Below are 20,313 nucleotides of genomic sequence, written 5' to 3' on the forward strand. Positions count from 1 at the left end.
GTAGATAAGTATGTCGCAGAAAACTGAGGCACAGCAAGGTTATATAACTTGCCCAGGACCAGTTAGTAAAGGTAGAGCCAGAATTTAACCCACTTAACTCTGACTGCAGTCTGTGTTCCTAGCCCTCGGATTCCATGGAGTCTAACAGGTTAGAATGAAGAAGACTCACAAGATCCAAGGTGATAGGCAGACCCATCCTTAATCTAGTGGGCACCATCTAATCAGCTGCCAGCACAGTTAGAATATAAAGCAGGCAGAAAAACGTTGAATAAACTGGCCTGGTCTCCCAGCCTACATCTTTCTCCCGTGCTGGATGCTTCCTACCCTCGAACATCGGACTCCAAGTTCTTCAGTCTTAGAACTCAGACTGGCTCTCCTTGTTCCCCAGCTTGCAGATGGCCTATCGTGGGACCTTGTGATACTGAGTTAATAAATTCCTATCTATCTATCTATCTATCTATCTAATCTATCTCCTATTAGTTCTGTCCCTCTAGAGAACCCTAATACAGGTCCCAAAGGGTAAGAGACAAAAATTTGGGCTGCATGCAGTGGCTCACACCTGTAATTTCAGCACTTTGGAAGGCCAAGGCAGGAGGATTGCTTAGGCCCAGGAGTTCGAGACCAGGCTGGGCAACATTTTTCTTTACAAAAAATTTAAAAATTAGCTGGGTGTGGTGCACGCCTGTGGTCCCAGCATCTTGGGAGACTGAGGTGAGAAGATGGCTTGAGCCCAGGAGGTCGAGGCTGGAGTAAGCCGTAACTGCACCACTGCACTCCTGCCTGGGCAACAGAGTAAGATCCTGTCTCAGAAAAAAAAAAAAAAAAAAAAAAATTGCAAAAATTAGAGGTTGGATGGGAAAACAGAAATTGGAGGTTGTGATAAGTTGGAGGTGAGAGGATGGTGGTAGGATTTATATATTATGTACGAGACTCCTCCAGGGCACCCAGAAACAGCAGGACAGCTTCTAGAATAAGAGCATAGGAAGCTGGGGGTGGTGACTCACACCTGTAACCCCAGCACTTTGGGAGGCCAAGGCAGGTGGATTGCTTGAGGCCAGGAGTTCCAGACCAGCCTGGCCAACATGGTGAAACCCCATCTCTACTAAAAAAAAAAAAAAAAAAATACAGATTAGCCGGGCATGGTGATGCACGCCTGCAGTCTCAGCTACTGGGGAGGCTGAGGCAGGAGAATCACTCGAATCCGGGAGGTGGAGGCTGCAGTGAGCCAAGATCGTACCAGCCTGGGCGACAGAGTAAGACTGTGTCTCAAATAAATAAATAAATAAACATGCATAGGAGAGGGTCAAATACTATTTCTTACTGTTATTGCAAATCTTTTGTCCCAGGTCATATTTGCCTTAAAAAAAAAAAGTAGGGAATTTACACATACTACTTTCCACTTGTAGAGCCTTCATTTTTTTCTCTTCTCAACCCTGGCATAGGATTTATGTAAACTTTTGATTTTATAAAATTTCAGAACTAGCACTTTACAAAGTGTAAAGTCATTTTGGAGACAGAGGCTGGGAAGAGTCTGGACAAGGCAAGGAGAGACTTGAGCCCAGGAGTGGATCAAGAGGAAGATGTGGATGGTGCTTCTGCAAGGCACGGGAAGGCAGCACCCCAGGATGGCGGGCAGCGATGGTGGGCAGAGCAGGACCTTTTCCTCTCCTCCTTATCTGGGTTGACCACCTACAGAGCTGGGGCAGAAGATAGGGCAGGATGTGGCTTCAGTGTGCAGGGCAGGAGAGGAGGGAGCAGCCCGGGTGGGCAAGGCTGTGAAGGAGGCTGCTGCGCTGCCCCACGGGGCCATGGTTAGGTCCAGCAGAAAGGGCGGAAGGGGTGCACCGGGCATGGCCTCTACTCATATGCCAGCTCTGAGCCTCTGGAAATCCACATTTGGTTCCTGTATCCTAACAGCACTTCTCACATGTCATTTATTTACAGCCTACGTTATTCACTAGAAGGTGAGCTCAATTCTAGATGTTTCTTCAGTGTGCCCAGCTCCTGGAAAAGTGGACTCAGAGAGGTTCTGGTGACAAAAAACCTCCACAAGAAACTACATTTTCAATCCACAGTGGGTTGCGCCTGCAAAGAAATTTTTAGAACACCAACCATTCCTAAGGACCATCTATTCCTTCCTTAATTAAAACTATATAGTTAAAAATACTTAGAGAAACAGTTTAGAATAGTCTTTAGAGTCAGACAGACTGAAAATGTCTGTATTCATGTGAACCTGGAAGTGTCATTGGCCCTCTCTGAGCCTTGGATGCATCTGTAGGATGGGGAATGTAGTACCTACCTTGCTGGGTTATTTTGAGAAAGAAAAATATCCTTGCACACAGTAAGTACTCAAATGGAATGAAATAAAAGACAGTAATAAGGGCTCCTGTTTCAAATCCTGTCTGTAACATAGCATTTGATCCTTCCTACTGTAAAATAATTGGCATTTATCATCAACATCCCACAGTGATGTGTCTCATGCTGTCTCACTGTTGTGAAACCACAAACATCAGCTGAAAAGTCTAAGGAGAGTAGGTCCTGATCATTGTTTCATTAACGTATGAGCTTTGGGAAGGGCAGACAACCCACAAATTTACAAATAGTATATGGATTTTCACAAAACGAGCAGATTTGTTCAGATTTAGATTTCAACCAATCTCATGAAAGCAGACACAGGAGACGCAAACTGCTTTTGTGGATTCCGTTCTAGGGGCGGAAGCAGCTCTCAAGGTGTGTTTAAGTGTGCATGCTTTGGCATCCCTGTTCTTTTGCAGATATTAGGGGGAGGGAGGGTATGGTCTTTGGTCCTTCTGGTCACTTGGTTTCTGGGACTCTGAGCTCAGTTTCTCCTCGGGAACAGACTTCCTGCCCACTTGTCTCCTTCCTAGGCTTCTCTTCTGCCCTGGAAGTGATGCCTGCAGGGCTCCTTCCTTCCTGGTCCAGAGTTCCCCTCTCATCTCCTCTAAGGCCAGATCTTTTTCCTGGTCCATATCATCCCTGTCTCTCAGACCCTGAGTCCAAAACTGAACTCATCTTCCTCACGGAGTGTGCACTTAACACTCTCACCTTCACCAGCCAGCCAGGCCACCACACCCCTGGCTCTCACTTGCCTTTTGTGTCTCACACAAGCTCCTTGAGGCCTGGGACTTGGTTTTGCTCACTCCTGCAGCACTAGTGCTAAAACAGTGCCTACTGTACTGCAGGTGTTAGGAAATATTTGTGGGATGCCTGGGCAGGGGCTGTGAGTGTGCTGCAATGTTCATTAGCCAAGTACCCACATCCGTTTCTACGTTTCAGCCTCATCTTGCCAGTTACACTTTTGTATTCTTCCCTCTCTTTGAGCAATCACTCATCCCCAGCAAGACTGCTAATAAAATAAGACAATTACTTTTCACATTGAAGTCTTCAGAAGTAGTAAGGAGCAGACGCTGAACCCAGTTTTTCATACTCTTAAATAATTTCCCACGATTCAATCAGCAGAAAAAGGGAACAAAGTCAGAATTGGATATAGAATTCAGATTCTTTTTCTTTCAAGGACGCATTTTATACAATTTTCAACATTTATACTTTAAAACAAAATGAGCAAAAAATACACTGAGTGCTAAAAAAATCAAAACAGAAGTAATACAATTTTAATTTCAATATTTTAAAATACAGAAATTGGAAAGAATACTAAATACAACTTTAAACAAGTCACTTGTCCTCCCCTATAATAATCAATGTAAGCTACTTAAAGACTTACAAATTTAAAGTAAAACAGAAACAAAATAAATACTGTACACTTTCCCTGCCTGCAGGCAAAAGATGGGAAATACTGTTATGAATCAGCAAAGAAATGCTCTTCAAGCTTCAGCACCCCACCTCCCAGCCACACCCCACGCCATTGTCACACAGTGGGCTTCCGGACTGAAAGGACACACATGTCACACACATTGACTGCCTATACAAACAAGACGAGACGCTATTCCGCAGACACCCCAAACAAGAAGAACAGTCCCCTCGGACCGTGGGCATAAAAACCAGTAAGAAAAGTCAGTCAGGCTAGCAAAACGTTACTACAAAACTAGTAAATACCAGAGCCAACAACTGTCCCCTCTCCAAAGTTCACAGATTTGAAACCTCTAAAACCAATACTACCCCTCCCCATCACCCCCCAAAAAAACTTGCTGAAGCACTGGCAAATTAGACATTTCACAGTAAATGTGAAAGTTCATATTATATAATCTCTTAAAATGAACCTTTTCACCCTCTTTCCACAGCATGAAACTGTTATGGCTTAATTTATATTAAAAGTAGAAAAGTCTTTTCTGAAGGAAATAGCATCTGCGAAGATGCATTTCCTGATCAGTGCTATTTCATACCTAACAACTGTATGACTTGCTTTTGCAGTCAGAAGCTGTTTTTGGAAAAATTGAGGTTATAGCTTTTGATTCAGTCTAACCATAAACTGTAAGGCCCTTAGTTTGGTTTAGGTTTCTTTTGCAAGATAAAATAACCTTGGGGTTCACTTAGTAAGTTACACCTCAGGTCCCTGACTATAATGTGGAAGTTATACGTAGCTTTGTAAAAATAAAAGGTTACTTATGAATCTTAAAAGGAAGAAATAGTTCTAGGTAAGGAATTAACTCATTATATTTTACATTTAATGCTGGTAAGTTTTACCAACCAAAATACACCAAAGAAATATGAGAGTATGTCTGGGTTATTTTATGCCTGCAAAGTATTATATATTCCAGCACTTATGATCATTGTTTTGGTGAAAAATCCTGGAGGAAAACAGCTGACATTTTGAAAAAGAAATGGCCAAAATGAAACTGGTTGGAGACAAGTTTTACCTTTATAATTAAGCTCCATTTATGACTACTTTCTGAAAGAAAGAGAAGTGAATTCAGAGTGTCACAGGTCTTGCATAGGTAAACTACTTGGAGATCAAGGGCTACGTGGTAGCCAGGGTTTATTAGTGAAATAGTGCAGAGCAGATAAACTTGGAAGAATCACTGAATACAGTTTCGAAAGGTTTTAACAACAAAATGTAATGTTATACTTGTTAAGACAAAGTCTTAAGACACTAGAAGGGGCACCAGGGTGAAGGGGAGAATCTAAGGATATTGCAAAAGAGTATTATTTTCTCCTCTCAATTAAAATGAGGAAAAAAATACTATAGAAGAATAAAATCACAGTCACAACAAGCTCATTGCTTTGGAAATAGACATTTGCTTCCTAATGACCTTAATTTTTAAAATTTATGTTAAGGATATCAAATATTTGACTTTACAGCATGAAAAAGAGGGAAGGGCTTCTCGGAAGGCTACAGTATTCAGATTACATTACGTTCAACAGCAACAGAATGAGAAAATTAATTCTTCCCCTTTCTTTCCACCTGGTTTCAAGGAAGCACATGAACATCATCTCATAGGGCAAGCCGAAAACTGGGGGCTGTTTTAGGAAGCAAAGTATCAGAGGCCCCAGATCCACTGTGTCTCCCCACGCAAATCACTGTCCACTCTGGGTTACCTGTGTCTCCTTTATTTACCAGCGACACTCTGTCTAGGCTAAAGATCTGATGCTCCAGCTTCCCAAGACTGCTTTAGAGGAAGGTCTAGGACACCACCAAGACTGGTGAGCTCTAGCTTCTCTTTATGTGGCGAGCAATTAACAATATTTAATGAGAAAAATGAATTTTTGATAATTACGCCTAGCAGTAGCATACTGGGTCACATGATTATTCCAATCAACTCTATCTATAGTCTTACTGCTGCAGAGAGCATCTTTTGAAAAAGGCAGAAAGAATCTTGTCTGTTGAAGACGTCTGGTGGCGTCTCCTTTCCTACACTGGTTTCTTTCTACCAAGCAAACTGTTGGTACCCAACCCAGAGCTGTCTTTGTGCATTCTCACCTTTCTAACCACCTCATTCTCCCCACAAGTTCCCTAGGGAGTTGCTAAGTCATTTTAATTCCATGACTTCCTTCACCTTTATCTAGTACCTGAAGAGTATGCTGAATCTGTGGGGATGGTACTTTCCTAATTCTTCAAGAAAAACCTAAAGCCATCTTTCAGTTAAATCATCTTAACGTACTTGAGGATACACATTCTCACTCTCTTATCCATAAACAACTTCATTTTTCTTCCACTTCAAGCACGAAATCTGATTTTAATCCAGCACCTTGTTGGAGATTCCTCAGATTTTTAAAGTAGCATGCCCTGGGCATATATTTGATATAAAATAAACATCATGAATAGTATTAGTTTTCATTTAAAAATATATATAAAGGTGCATTAATTGCCAGTTTTAACTTAATGATAAGTTCTCTGTATGAAGTGTTAAGAGATTTTCTTAATTGATTATCATAATAAACACTTTAACCCAAATTTACAAATGAGAAAACTAAGAGAAAGAGTTAAGTGACTTATTCAAGGTTACACAGCTGATACCTAAATGGCAGAACTTCGACAAAAGCCCAGGTCTTCTGCTCCCTTGCGTGCTACACCAAGTCCCTGTATGACCATATTAATTACCAAGTTGAAGCATTTCTTAAATTGTGAAATTACTTTCACTTCTACAGTGGCATATCTCAGTTGAAACTAAAAAAGTCAGGATGTTTTTTAATGAACAGGTCCTCTTTTGCTCATGTTTGCTTAGAAGTGAAAATAATACTGCTAATTTCCTGGAGAAGATACCTTCAAGGGCAGAGACCACAACTGCAAATTGTGTTCCCCAACAGTACTAGGTAGTGCTGGGCACACAGTAGATGTTTGATAAATACCTGTTGATCCCATATAAATAAATACAGTAGACTATATTGAAAAGGCAATAATTAGGATTATTTAAAAATAGAAAAGTATTCAAGCTAAGTAATTAGTGATAAAGATGGGCTTGTTTCCTCTGAGTTTATGATTTCAGTCAGAATCTTCAATTCTGTATGCTTAAAAATGAACTGATACTTATGAAGTTCAATGTATTTCTAGGATACTGAACTACTACAAACTGCCAACTTTATATTGTTTACATCACTCATCAATATTGAAAAGCATAATATTATGTGACATTGTAAATTATAATCCAATGGATCCCAGCTGAACAGTCACTTATTTGAAACAATACAGGAAAATTATCATCTATTCCTATTATTAAAGTTGCATATGTTAAATCATAATTCTCAATTTTACATATTTGTATTTGGTTACAACTAGCTAAATGCTATCAGTGCTGTCTTCCTAAGTTGCTGTGTCTGTATGGTATAAATGAGGTTCTCTATTACTGTTAAGCCCAGGTACTCGCAGCAGCTACCACAAAGTTCAGCCATTTCCATGAGATAAAGGGGTGCATTATGGCCAGTAATGTTATAAGACGTTTGACCAGGAGTCACTGGATCAGTGGCCGAATTTTCACCAATTCAGAAAAAGACACATGGATTCTATTCGAGTGGTTCTATTACCTCGCTGAAAGTTTTCTAACTTAGCCACTTATTAAGGGGCTAAAACTACTAAAAATGAATCCACAGTACCTTCACTTTAGAATTCCACACACGGGCTACTCCAAATTAGTACTTCTCAGCCTAAGGACACAGTGGATACTGGCCACAATTTTAATTCATAAAAATAAATTAAATTTCATTTTAATTCATAAAAATAAAGTTTAATTTTAATTTTTGTGACTAAAGAAAAAAATAGAAAATACTCAAGAGCTGTGAAAAACGTAAAGGAAAAAAGAAAACCCAGATCATGATATAACACGAAAAGGAAATTATAGCTCTTACACCTCTTATTTCTTAACCCAAAATAAAAACATGACTATTGTAACACCGACTCAGGATCTACAGAAAAGCAAAAATCACAAGAATATACTGTGTGGGAAGGTAGGGGAATCAGTCAAACCCAGATTTTTGACATCCTGAGATAAGATGACTCTACCCATCTTTCCACTGGTTTTGGCATAGTGTAGACAGGGTTTACACGGGTTGTTTATAGACACTAAGGATTTCCATAAAAATTCTTTTTCCTGATACCCAGATAAGATTCAGACTTTGGTCCAGTCACTCTGAACCAGAAAGGCTACTTCATAAACTATTTCATATTTATCCCATGACATTTTGGAATGGGGACACTAAGAAGTATTTCTCTTTGAAAATACACATTTGAATGCAACCATGAAAGATGATGGTACAGACTTTTTTCTTCTTAGCAATTCAAGTGATACTTAATAGAGAAGGGTAAGTCCTGCTATCTTGCTGAGTAAAAAAAAGACAAATCCATAATATGGCCATATTTCTTCTCCATAAAAATAAATTTTATCTATTTGCCTATATTTTCTTTGTAGGAATTTGTAAAATGCTCTATTGTCAGACTTGGGAACATTTCTGCCCCACCCCCAGAAATCACTTATTTTTATGCTATGGATGGAAAAAAGGGAAAATAGAAGCTACTATAAGCAAATGAAAACTGGCATTTAGTAAAAATCATACATAAAGGAGATAAATGAATACCTTAAAGTTTAACCAGATACTTAACCTCAATATGTACTGGTCAGGTTAGGATAGATGGAAGAAACTGCCAAAAGCACCCATTTTACTCCAAATCCATATCTTAAGTAATTCTTTAGAAAATTAAGAAATAAAAAAAGTAAATACACACAAAAGATCTATTCCAACATGCTTGCTTCTATACAACTTAATGTAGTATTAATCCTATTATATTACGGCTTATTATGCAGATTTGAATATCCTAAATAACATTTTCCAACAAATCAGGTATGGAGAATAAAAGTATCATAAGGTATAACCTCCGCAGCAGGTGTCAGTCCTGTTGTCCAACACCAGCAGTACGAAGAAGGCCTGCTGTAGTTACAAATGTATTTGGAAAAACTATAAACATGACAATTTAACCAAACTTATAATACTTTTCCCACAAGTAGGAAAAATACATTAAAGCTGTTCTCTTTGGGACCCAGATATCATCAGCAGAAATGAAAATGCAAAAGCCTATTTTTTTTAATGTTGAGAAGAAAATCACAATGTCAAACGAAATGAGAAATGAGGGATCTTTCATGGAGTTCTTACACATTGGCTACGAAAGTGTTTCCCTGCAAAGAGAAGAGTCTTACTGGGTCATCACAAAATGATGGGGAGTGCAGAGGGAAGGTGGGATATAAGGTAATCAACCTGGATAACAGTATGCACCTTGGATGTTAGCAAAAGCGAAGCTAATAGCTTATAAAAAACACATGAAATATATAAAATAAAATGATTTTCATATACATCTTAATTTAAAATAATTAATGCATCAAATCCCTGTTTAAGACTTTAACCTGAATATCAAATTTAAGAGTCCAGACTAGTTACTGTTACTGTGGCCCTTCCCCACATGTAACACACACACTATCAAAAATAATTTAAAAACCTTCACATTCTTACATCTAAATTAGTGAGATATTTCTCCAGAAATCTTCCAAATAAATAGCTTTAAAAAAAGAATTTAAAAGCTGTTAACTTTAAAAAAAAATCTGTTAAATAAATTATTGATAATTCTTTACCCTACCACTGAAAATACATCAAGACACTACCAACAACAAAATAAAATTCAAGCCCTGACAAGAGACCCCTTTCCAGTTCAAGGTCTCTTTTTAAGGTTCTACCCTCCTTCTTCCTCTCCCCCACCAGGTCCAAAATGGTTATTGCTGAGTGGGTGTGGCACAGTGAAAATGCAGCATCAGGTTCATTCTGTTCTTCGGGCAGTGTTCTTACTATACACACAAACTGCTCCAGGCAGGGGGACAGCGGAAGCTCCAGGCTCCTGCACCCCTAGACTGGTCTCCAAAGGGAAGAATGGCTGCAACAGCAGCTCTGTCACACAAAGAAACGTGCATGGCCATTTCTGTTCAACTTAAGGATCTTCCCAAGACGTTGTTTGGCTGTTGCCATTCCTTTTTTTGGACGTTTACCTATAAAACACCAAAAGGGAGTGTAAGTAATGATGAAAAGTACACTTAAGAGAGCACCTGGAAGACTACGGGGAGAGCTTTCTTTATGGGAAGTAAGCCCTTAGGTGTTCTGCATGGACAAAGTCATGCTTCTGAACTTCCGCTGTTTAAAACCCTTCCACCTCATCACACTAGGCCCTCACAAGACTCACAAGGCTTCCCACAGTCTGGTCTGCCTGCTCTCCAGCCTGGGCTCTTCCCTATCCTGCATTACACTACGCTTAAGCAACAAAACTGACTACCATTTCACAAATACCCCATATCCTGTTTCTCCCCTTTGTGCCCTGCCTCAGGCTCAATCCTCTGCCTTCAAAGCTGTCTATTCTGTCACTTTCCCCAATTCAGCCTGGCTAACCCCTGAACATCTGATTTTAGGATCTGTCTCTTGCTCCTCAGAGCTGACTTGGGTATCCTTTTTCTTTGTTCCTGTAGTAGCCTGTGTATACTGCCATCACTATGCTGTCTACTATGCATGAGATGTTGAACAACTTGAGTGCAGAGACTACACCTCAACTGCCATGATGACCATCACATACAGTCAGAAATATACTTTCTCTATACATGTGTGAAAGTTACCTTTTGTTGCCTGGTTGCTGATAGGTGGTGGATTTGATGCCGGTCTCTTGGTGGGGTGAAGGGGCACCGAGAAGGAAGTTTCACCAACTGGCCTTTCTGGGCTTAGACTGCCATTACTTATCTGGCACGCCCCCGAAGTCAGGTTTGAATTCTGCATATACTTTCCATTCTGAAGGCTTGAGCCGCTGCTGTCCACATAATTCCTACTTTGTACCCTCTGACTAATTTCTGATGAACCTTCCTTTTTGATGCATTTCTGGCTTCTACTTAGATCCTGAAGGAGGAGGAAGGACACGAGGCTGAATTTTTAGGGTTTAAATTTGGTATTTAAGCTCTCTATGCATTGGCAAAGTCAAGTGAGAGAAGAAACAAACTACTGAATTCTGATTTTCTTAACATCTATTAGCCACAGATGACCATTCCTGCATGATGTCGTCTCAGTAGCTCTGAAGGACTCAGGTCTTTAAGTTGCATCGTAAGTTAAGAAGGCGAAAGAGAGAGTGAGAGAAAACAACGTAAACAGGCACCACGCCCTACTTGCTACTCAGCTCAGTGAGCACATGCCACGCAGGGACCCTGAGCTGGGGGAATGGATCGATCTCCCACTTCCCTGGCAAGTCACAGCTCCCTTGGACCTCTCACGTGTCATGTTCTTTTCTAGAATCTATCTTCTATCAGGTTCATCTCCACTGTATTTTTTTTGCTAGGAAATCCTTAGATCCAGAGTCCCAAGCTTGGTGTTTTCCTTTCACTACAACTACTCTTTCAGTCTCTTAAGACTATTGAGTAAACTTTCAGGGGGCAAAAAAAACGCTACTGATTGATGAGTCTTGAAATTAACTGAGAGGGTTATAACCAGCATTAAAAAGAGAAAGGAACAGACTAGATGTGAACAGAGTACACTATAGTGTGAATGTTTCATGAAACCAGTTTTCATTATGCTAATCATCCATCCTCTATGTCTTCATTTATTTTCAAAAACAATTATAAAAAGAACAGCCAGATTTAAATAATAGCTCACATTACATAATGAATCCTATAGTGCTAGTAAGTGATAAACTTTATGACCAGCTACAGTGAAGCACTATAAAATCATACACCGAAAAGTAAATTATAATGAGATTTCTTATGACCTTTGACTCTGGAATGTATCCTTCTAGTCAAAGAACGTATACTCACAAAGCCTTCCTTTAAAAAAAAAAACTTGCTTCTTTTTCTTATGCAAGTAATTGCTTAAATATTTAGAAAATATAGACAAGCCAAATTTTAAAAATTAATAAAAACCACCCATAATTCTACTACTCAGAGATTAATGATGTTCCATATTTAGGGGTAGAGTCTTTTCTGTCTATATACACGGGTGTCTCCTCCTCCAGGGATTTTAATCCATTCCTCCAGTCACCTCAGCGCTCTGGAAGATGGCAAAACCCAGGAGGCCTTTTTCACTTCTGCTGAGGTCTTTCGGTGCCATGTGAAAGCTTTATTCATAAGAGATTTTTCCCTTCACTTCTTAAACAGTCGACTCATGTTCCCCTCTGTCTCCTCTTCCCTCCTTCCCTTCTCCCCCACAAATGTTTCTTCACTCAGAGGAGAACTAGAGGCAATATTTCTGCCTTTGCTGATTTACTTTCTTTCTTATGTGTGCTCGGGGTAGAGAGGTTTGGGGCCCCACAGTGCCACATGAGAACTTTGATTCTTTCTTTGGCTGCCATTTTCCAAGGTTTGCAAAAAAAGGTTGTATCACTTTTCTTGTTTGGTGCTGCTGATAAAGTTTTAGTTTTTTCACAACTGCTATTTTGGGTTCATTTGATAATGTAAGCGAAAGTTGTGTTTATCATGAATGTATTTTCTAGAAAGACAATCTGTAACTTTCATCAAATGCTCAAAGAAATTCAGTATCCAAAACCGTTCAAGAAACAGCATCAGAGATTAAAAAGATATGATATTCATCTTTTCCTTGAATATTTCATTCTAACCAGATATAACCTACATGGGTTGGCAGCCAGTGGTTTAACTGCTTCCTTGAATAAATTATTCTTTTCCAGATCACACTCTATCCATGAGCCTTATGTTGGTTATCATTTCGGCATCTCTCAAAATGGACAGTTGTTCAAATGTGCATTTAACTGTGATTTTCTGGCTGCCTAGATCTAGCAGTTGATAACTGGTTGTTACAGTTTTAAAAAAGAAAGCAAAAACAAAGTTAATGACCATTTTAAATCTCCTTTTAACGTTTCAAACTTTGAATATACCTGAGGATGAAATCTGGAAATATCAAACTGTTTAACCCAGGAGGAAGTCCTCAAGTCTGGATCTTCAGTCTTGACATGGTATCCTAAAGAGAAGTTTCAGTTTAATTAACTTTGCACAAACTTGATTTGAAATGACAAAATTAGCCTAATGCTTAAAAATGAAAGCAGGTTGGGCGTGATGGCTCACGCCTGTAATCCCAACACTTTGGGAGGCCAAGGCAGGTCAATCACTTGAAGTCAGGAGTTCGAGACCAGCCTGGCCAACATGGTGAAACCCCGTCTCTATTAAAAATACAAAAATTAGTTGGGTGTGGTGGCGGACGCCTGTAATCTCAGCTACTTGGGAGGCCGAGGCACGAGAATCACTTGAACCCGAGAGGTGGAGGTTGCAGTGAGTTAAGATCATGCCACTGCATTCCAGCCTAGGCAACAGAGTGAGACTCCATCTTGGGGGAAAAAAAAAAAAAAGAAAGCAAATTTATGTTGACATTTTATTTAAAAGCACATTAACTCTTTAGATACTCATTTGCATACCTTTACCTTCACTATATGCCTTTCCCTCAAAAACAAAAAGTCACCAATTCATAACCTATTATGCTAATTCTTTTGATTCTCTCAAAGACTGTCTTCATTTATTCATTCATTCTCTAGTCAAGTGAAGCAGTGAGATGGAGAAGAAACAAAGAAATCTGTAATTGTTTGTGATCAATTAGTTATAAACACCATACTCAGACCAGCCTCAAAGACTGTCTTTATAGGATGGGTTTTGGGCTAGATGCTGGAAGATCTACAATCAAATTCTTTTTCTTTTGAGATGGCATTTCCCTCTTGTTGTGCAGGCTGGAGTGCAATGTCGCAATCTCAGCTCACCGCAACCTCCGCCTCCCAGGTTCAAGCGATTCTCCTGCCTCAGCCTCCCAAGTAGCTAGGATTACAGGCATGCGCCACCAAGCCCGGCTAATTTTTGTATTTTTACTAGAGATGGGGTTTCTCCATGTTGGTCAGGCTGGTCTTGAACTTCCAACCTCAGGTGATCCGCCCACCTCGGCCTCCCAAAGTGCTGGGATTACTGGCGTGAACCATTGCGCCCAGTGATCTAGAATCAAATTCTATGGCCGCCTATTGTATATGTAAAACCAATGCAATAATTCTCTATAAAAATGGTATATTTTTCCACATAGAATAAAGGCAGGTATTTGCCTGAATTTTGCAGTATTTCCATAGAAGTGTTCTTTTTCAAGGGACTAAAGGAAGACAAAATGGTGCAGTACAAAAAGAGACAAACCCAGATTTGAATTTGAGTTCTTCCATTACCAATGCAACTTTAGGCAACTTATTTATCCTCTCCAAACTTCAATTTCCTCTTATACAATAAGCAAAGACTTTGAGATCAGATGGTCCTGGCTTCAAATTCCAATACCACTGAATAATAGCTACATGAAGTACGGACAAGTTAAATTAGTTTTACTAAGTCTTATTTCCTTTACCTGTAAAATGGGAGTGATTTTACCTACAAGTATTGTTTTAAGAATTAAGTGAAATAACCAGGCATGGTGGCTCACACCTGTAATCTCAGCACTTTGGGAAGCAGAGGCAGGAGGATCACTTGAGCTCAGGAGTTGGAGACCAGTCTGGGCAACTTAAGTGAGACCTCGTCTCTACAAAAAATAAAAAAATTAGCCAGGTATGGTGACATGCATCTATAGTTCCAGCTACTTGGGAGGCTGAGACAGGAAGATTGCTTGAGGCCTGGAGGTTGAGGTTACAGTGAGCCATATTTGTGCCACTACATTCCAGCCTGGGCAGCAGAGTGAGACAGTCTCAAAATAAATAAATAAATAAATAATAAAAAAAAATTATTTCAGTGAAATGGATGTCAAGCTCCTGGTATACAATTGATAATTATGTAGGATCAAACATATTTATTATATAGGCATTCAATTTTAATATAGTACTATCTTCTCCCCAGTCCTCCTCAGGCTTTTTGGGAGACAAACATTTTCTCTAAAGGCACAAGGAAGAAAACACTATGTGGCATGCCTAACACTGCCACTGAGTCTACCCTCTTTTCCTAATACTTTCTTTTCAAGTAGGAGAAGGAATAGCCTCAATCAGAAAGAAACAGTTTAAAACTTATTTTTCCTCTCATAAAAGGAAAAAGGGCTGATTGTTCAAGCTTAGTTGGCCATTTAAGGCACCAAAACACTCCTTCCACTCTGATCAACCTGTCTGTAAAAGGGAAATAATACTAACTGGCTTGCAATAACAATGGTAGAATGATGCTAGTGAACACAATTGTCAATCCCAGGTAATTTACATTTTGAGTTCTTCTGCTTCCATCTTACGTGATATGTCAGCATTGTGCTTTTTTTGGTCAACCTTCTTAACACATTTCCAATTAAAGATGCTTATTCATAATCTCTAACCTAAATGAGGATTATTGAGCCATTAAGTTGGGCAACATATGTTACTTTTTAGAGACTGATAATTTATGTTTCTTACCACATTCCACTGGTTTATCATAGCGATACAACTGCCTAACCTCATGGTTACTGCCATGGCAGCTGCTGGGATCCTGGAGAGAGTTTCTTTCACCACTGCAGTCTGTGCTTTGTATTTGCCTTTGTAAACACGTGGAATAGTGCAACCCTGCCATAGACAGCATGCCCTGAATAGCTTCTTCCTCTGTGCTCGTCGAGGTAGGACATTCCCTAAAGAAGAGATGATCCAAAAACACAAGAGTCTATTTTTTCTGATGACATTTTTGGTAAAATTTAAAACTAAAAAAAGTGTTCATAGTATTTACCTTACAATATAATAAGACTTACTACTATCAGCAAGCCTACCTTTTAATTGGAATTTCACTTCTAGATGGCTTCTGGCTCTTTTGAAGGAAGTTCCTCATCACATTAGATTCCTCCTTAAAGTTGGATGTTATTTCTTGTTTCTTTTCATCACCTGAACTTTCAGACTCTTCAGTGGTAAAGATACTTTTCTGAGATAATAATTACATGGAAACAAAGCTACATAAGAAATTGACCAAGTCTGTACAAATGAATCCAAAAAGATTTTATACATCTAGAGAAAGTCAGAATCTTAATTATCAGGGAATTATTTCTGTATTTCACATGAAAAAAATGATAATCTCTATTAACTACATGAACATACTACCTTGATTAAAAAAATACACAGTATAGGCTTTCTTTAAGGTAAAATAAAATATAATCCATGAGAAATATGAAACAAGAATAGTATAAGCAAAGGAGTCTCTCCCTCTACCCTTTCCAAAATCAGACAAAAGCTCTATGTCTCAAATGTGAATGGTCACATGATGGCATGTGTGTACACTGACCACCACAGAAGACCCTGTGCTATGTAAGTCAGACAGACAAGCTTTGAGAAAAGCTGTCATTTGCCTTCCTTCCAGAAGTTACGTGGTGCTCATCTTTCCATCAAATAACGTACAAGCCATGGGGTCTCAGGCGTACCAGTGCAGTGCACTCGGGTCCGGAGTCTTCTGACTCAGAAATATCAGAATATCCTGATGATCTACTCCTGAGTTCTGATTTCACACGTGTAAAAAACCCTGAAAAAGAATGAAAGGATGAGAAAAAGAGAAAGTCATTTGACTACGATGAACAAGGTGACAAGATGGTATCTAAAGTCCACCCAGCTTGTGATGTCTCTCAATCTCTCTTGCCCTACCCTCCTTTTTCACTTTTATTTTCTTCATTTCTTTCTCCCCTTAAGGTCTTTCTCCCTAATTGGCCAAGACACAGACTGAAGTATATTCTCAAATATTAAGTGTGGTATTTCCATAATTATATATTCCTTACTTGGATGGATTGACTGTTTTGTATTTCTTTCCAGAAGAAAAATGCTGAAACTAAAATTAGCTATCAGATGCTTTTCACACTTCTCCTTTTGCATTAGTTGTATCATTAGAAAACAAAAAGATAACCTTCCCAAACGTAAAACGCATTCACATAGATAGTGAATTCAACACGCTTATAAACTGGGTTCTTTCATGAGTCACTGACATATAGCAATGGTTTGACGGATTCCTGTTGATTAGCACCTGGTGTGTGCAAAGGCAGAGTCACCAACTACAGCAGTGCCAATTTCACTCAGATTAGCAGGAACAGGGGTGTTCAACATGGATTAAATAATGTTAGTTATCTGAAACATTTATTTGTCAAGTACCAAAGTATATATTTGAACTACTTTTTAAAATAGAAAGGAATACAGAGATCCTGAAATATGTTGAGAAACTAAGGCTTAATTCAAAGAAGAAAGACCTTAAGGAGAAGGAGGTGTTACTATTTTGCCATACTGATGATAACCAATTAATAACCCAGTAGAGGCCTTCTTGTCAACAGGTAATCAATTAAAACCACAATGCATGGATTACTAACAGCTTCAGATTAGCTAATCATATATACTTCCTAATTCTGAAAACCATACACATGGTAGCTGAACTTATATATAAAATTAAATGAAACTTGAAACTTTTATTTTGGGGAGTAGAGGCCTATAACATGAATGAGCTTTTCAAGTGACTCTTTAAAAACTGACTAGATGAGTGCAGCTCTAACCCACAAACATCCCCTCACTGAGAACACCGCCCCTGGCCACTGGGCGTATACCTCACTGGGCATTCACGTTCAGCACTTCTCTCATACTTCAGATTTTTCAAGACAGTTTTAGGGACACAAAAGTTTTCTGCTATTTTAAACTTAAGAACTTCAAAATTAGCAAGTTACTTTACATATTATCACATTAGTAATCAAAAGATCTTTAAAATAACCATTAAAAAAAACATACCATTCAGTGGTTTTTGAGATTCTTCATGTTCCACTCCCTCTACTCCTGAACTCTCTTCTATCTTCATTTTTGCCTTTTTTGTCCTTCTTTTATCCTCTTCATTTTCACTATCTGCTGTATAAAGACTTTGATCTGCAAAGGGCTGCCTTTCATCTCTGTATTAAGAAGGAAAAGTAATCAGAATATAGTGCAAGACTCTGTAGCCAAACAGTATTTATTCCCCTCTCCCTTAATTTACAAAGAGTAGAGAATTGAGACACTGTCCCCATATTTCATTCAACTGTGCAATAGTATGCGCTAGGGATCTGAGGTTCGTTTTTTGTTTTTGTTTTTTGAGACAGGGTCTTGCTCTGTTGCCCTGGCTGGAGTGCAGTGGCACAATCATAGCTCACTGTAAGTTTGAACTCCTGGGCTCAAGCGATCCTCTCACCTCAGTTTCTCAAGTAGCCAGGACTACAGGCATGGCCACCACACCCAGCTAATTTATTTTTATTTTTTTGTAGAGATGGAGTCTTGCTAAGTTGCCCAGGCTAGTTTTAAACTCCTGGTCTCAAGAGATCCTCCCACCTCAGACTCCCAAATCAACTTGGGATTACAGGTGTGAGCCACTGAGCTCATTACAGATTAAACGGGGGTCCCCAACCCCTGGGCCATAGACTGGTACCAGTCCCTGGCCTGTTAGGAACCGGGCCACACAGCAGGAGGTAAGTAGTGGGTGAGTGAGCATTACCACCTGAGCTCTGTCTCCTGTCAGATCAGTGGCAGCATTAGATTGTCATAGGAGCGTGAACCATATTGTGAACTACACATGTCCAAGAGTTACACACTCCTTATGAGAATCTAATGCCTGATGATATGAGGTGCAACAGTTTAATCCCAAAACCATTCCCTGGCTGAGAAAAAACTGTCTTCCACAAAACCGGTCCCTGGTGCCAAAAAGGTTGAGGACCACTGGGTTAAATGAACAAAGGGAACCCAATGAAAATTAATCTATTTGATACTCTGATTTACTTTACATACTTAATTATTCTTCCATTCGTCAGCAGTAATCGTAGATCATTATCTTTCGCTCTCCATTCAGGTACTGTGGAGGATGGTTGGAGATGTTTGTTGAATTTTCCATTCAGTTTAGAGCTCAAGATGTCCTGAAGGTATAAATGCAGAACTTAACTTACCATCCACCCTCAGGTAGCCCTGCTCAACTGATGGAATACAGTATACCACCACCTCCCCTATGGTCCTGCATCTCAAAGATACAGGCAGCCACCTGGGCTTGGGGATATGCAGCAGTATGGCACTCCAGAGTTCCTAAAGCCAAAGTAAGAGTATGGCTCATCTTTCTGGAGGGCCATTAACCATGAAATGCATTCTAGAAAGTAAAACATAAAATATGCATAAAGTGAATTCAAAGAAACTTCATTCTTGCAGAAAGCTGAAAAACTGGAGAAGCACTGCCTCAGAGTATTTTAGCTCTCTTCCCCTTGCTTCTTCCTGCTAAAGTGCTAGCTACTGGGCCTTTCCATTCACCCATCCTTCATCTAATACCTAGTCAGCAACTTATAGCTCACCACACTGCTACCACTAGGAACAAGGGTCACCATGCGACATAAAGGCAGTAGCTGGGTTTTAATGCATCAAAAAGACTTCCTTTTCATAGTGATTTTCCCCTTAATAATAAATAGAACCTTTCATAATAAGCTTAATCTTCTCTGATGATTACAGTTTAGAACAGCATAATCTTAAAACATTATAATTACATACAATTTAAAATATTTTAAAAAGTTTTATATATATATATATATATATATATTTGTTTGTTTGGAGACGGAGTCTCGCTCTGTCGCCCAGGCTGGAGGGCAATGGCATGATCTCGGCTCACTGCAAGCTCCGCCTCCCGGGTTCACACCAGTCTCCTGCCTCAGCCTCCTGAGTAGCTGGAACTACAGGCACCCGCCACTGCACCTGGCTAATTTTTTGTATTTTTAGTAGAGACGGGGTTTCACCGTGGTCTCGATCTCCTGACCTCGTGATCCACCTGCCTCGGCCTCCCAATTTTTTTTTTTTTTTAAGCCAGGATCTAGTTATGTTGGCCTTCAACTCCTGGGCTTAAATGATCCTCCTGACTTAGTCTCCTAAGTAGCTGGGACTACAGGCCCACACCACAGCACCTGGTTCTTCGATCTTATTCATTTAAAATGGTTGCTTATCCTCTTCTTGGGATGTAAAAGTATGGATGATGCAGAGCTCACTACAAAGTCACTACCATGTTCTGCAAAGGCGCTACACTGATCTCATTACTGCCTCCCACTCTCCCCTTTGTCCAGTAGGCCAGCACTTCACGAAGTTTAAGAGTTTCTTCTGACAGTCTCCCAGTCTAACAGTCCTCCAGGCTGACTGCTGGCTCAAGTAGAGGCTTTCTGCATTTGCTCTTCCCTCTGCCTGTAATGCCATTCCTCCAATCACCATGTAACCATTTGACTTCTTCCTATTTGTTACTCAGCTGTCGGTTCAAACCTGAGAGGCTCTCTGACCACCTTAGCTAAAGCAGCCAGCTTTACCCCATCCCCCTTTATTCTGTTGTTCTATTGTTTGGGGTTTTTAAATAACGCTTATCATCTGAAATTGTATTATTTTAGTATATGTCTCTGTCTCTCCATCCTTCCAGCTTGAACTAGGATGGAAGC

At 39.6% G+C, this 20,313-nt stretch overlaps 1 protein-coding gene across 2 annotated transcripts in view; it reads right to left on the bottom strand.

Moving 5' to 3' along the window:
* Positions 1–3,610: 3,610 nt before the first annotated feature.
* The window catches only part of KDM7A (lysine demethylase 7A), a 95,934-nt gene continuing 79,231 nt past the window's right edge, over positions 3,611–20,313 (bottom strand). The window contains exons 13-20 of one of the 2 annotated variants that reach the window (XM_527907.8): positions 18,650–18,774; positions 17,630–17,784; positions 16,294–16,391; positions 15,652–15,800; positions 15,308–15,516; positions 12,806–12,888; positions 10,554–10,827; positions 3,611–9,938 (exon numbers count right to left, since the gene is read on the bottom strand). In XM_527907.8, the coding sequence (XP_527907.3) occupies positions 9,844–9,938; positions 10,554–10,827; positions 12,806–12,888; positions 15,308–15,516; positions 15,652–15,800; positions 16,294–16,391; positions 17,630–17,784; positions 18,650–18,774 (1,188 nt within the window). In that variant the 3' untranslated portion in view covers positions 3,611–9,843. The remainder of the gene's footprint in view (positions 9,939–10,553; positions 10,828–12,805; positions 12,889–15,307; positions 15,517–15,651; positions 15,801–16,293; positions 16,392–17,629; positions 17,785–18,649; positions 18,775–20,313) is intronic. The other variant, XM_009454339.5, reaches the window with a different exon arrangement.

The sequence above is a fragment of the Pan troglodytes genome, chromosome 6 (genome assembly GCF_028858775.2).
Source record: "Pan troglodytes isolate AG18354 chromosome 6, NHGRI_mPanTro3-v2.0_pri, whole genome shotgun sequence".
Taxonomy (NCBI): Eukaryota; Metazoa; Chordata; class Mammalia; order Primates; family Hominidae; genus Pan; species Pan troglodytes.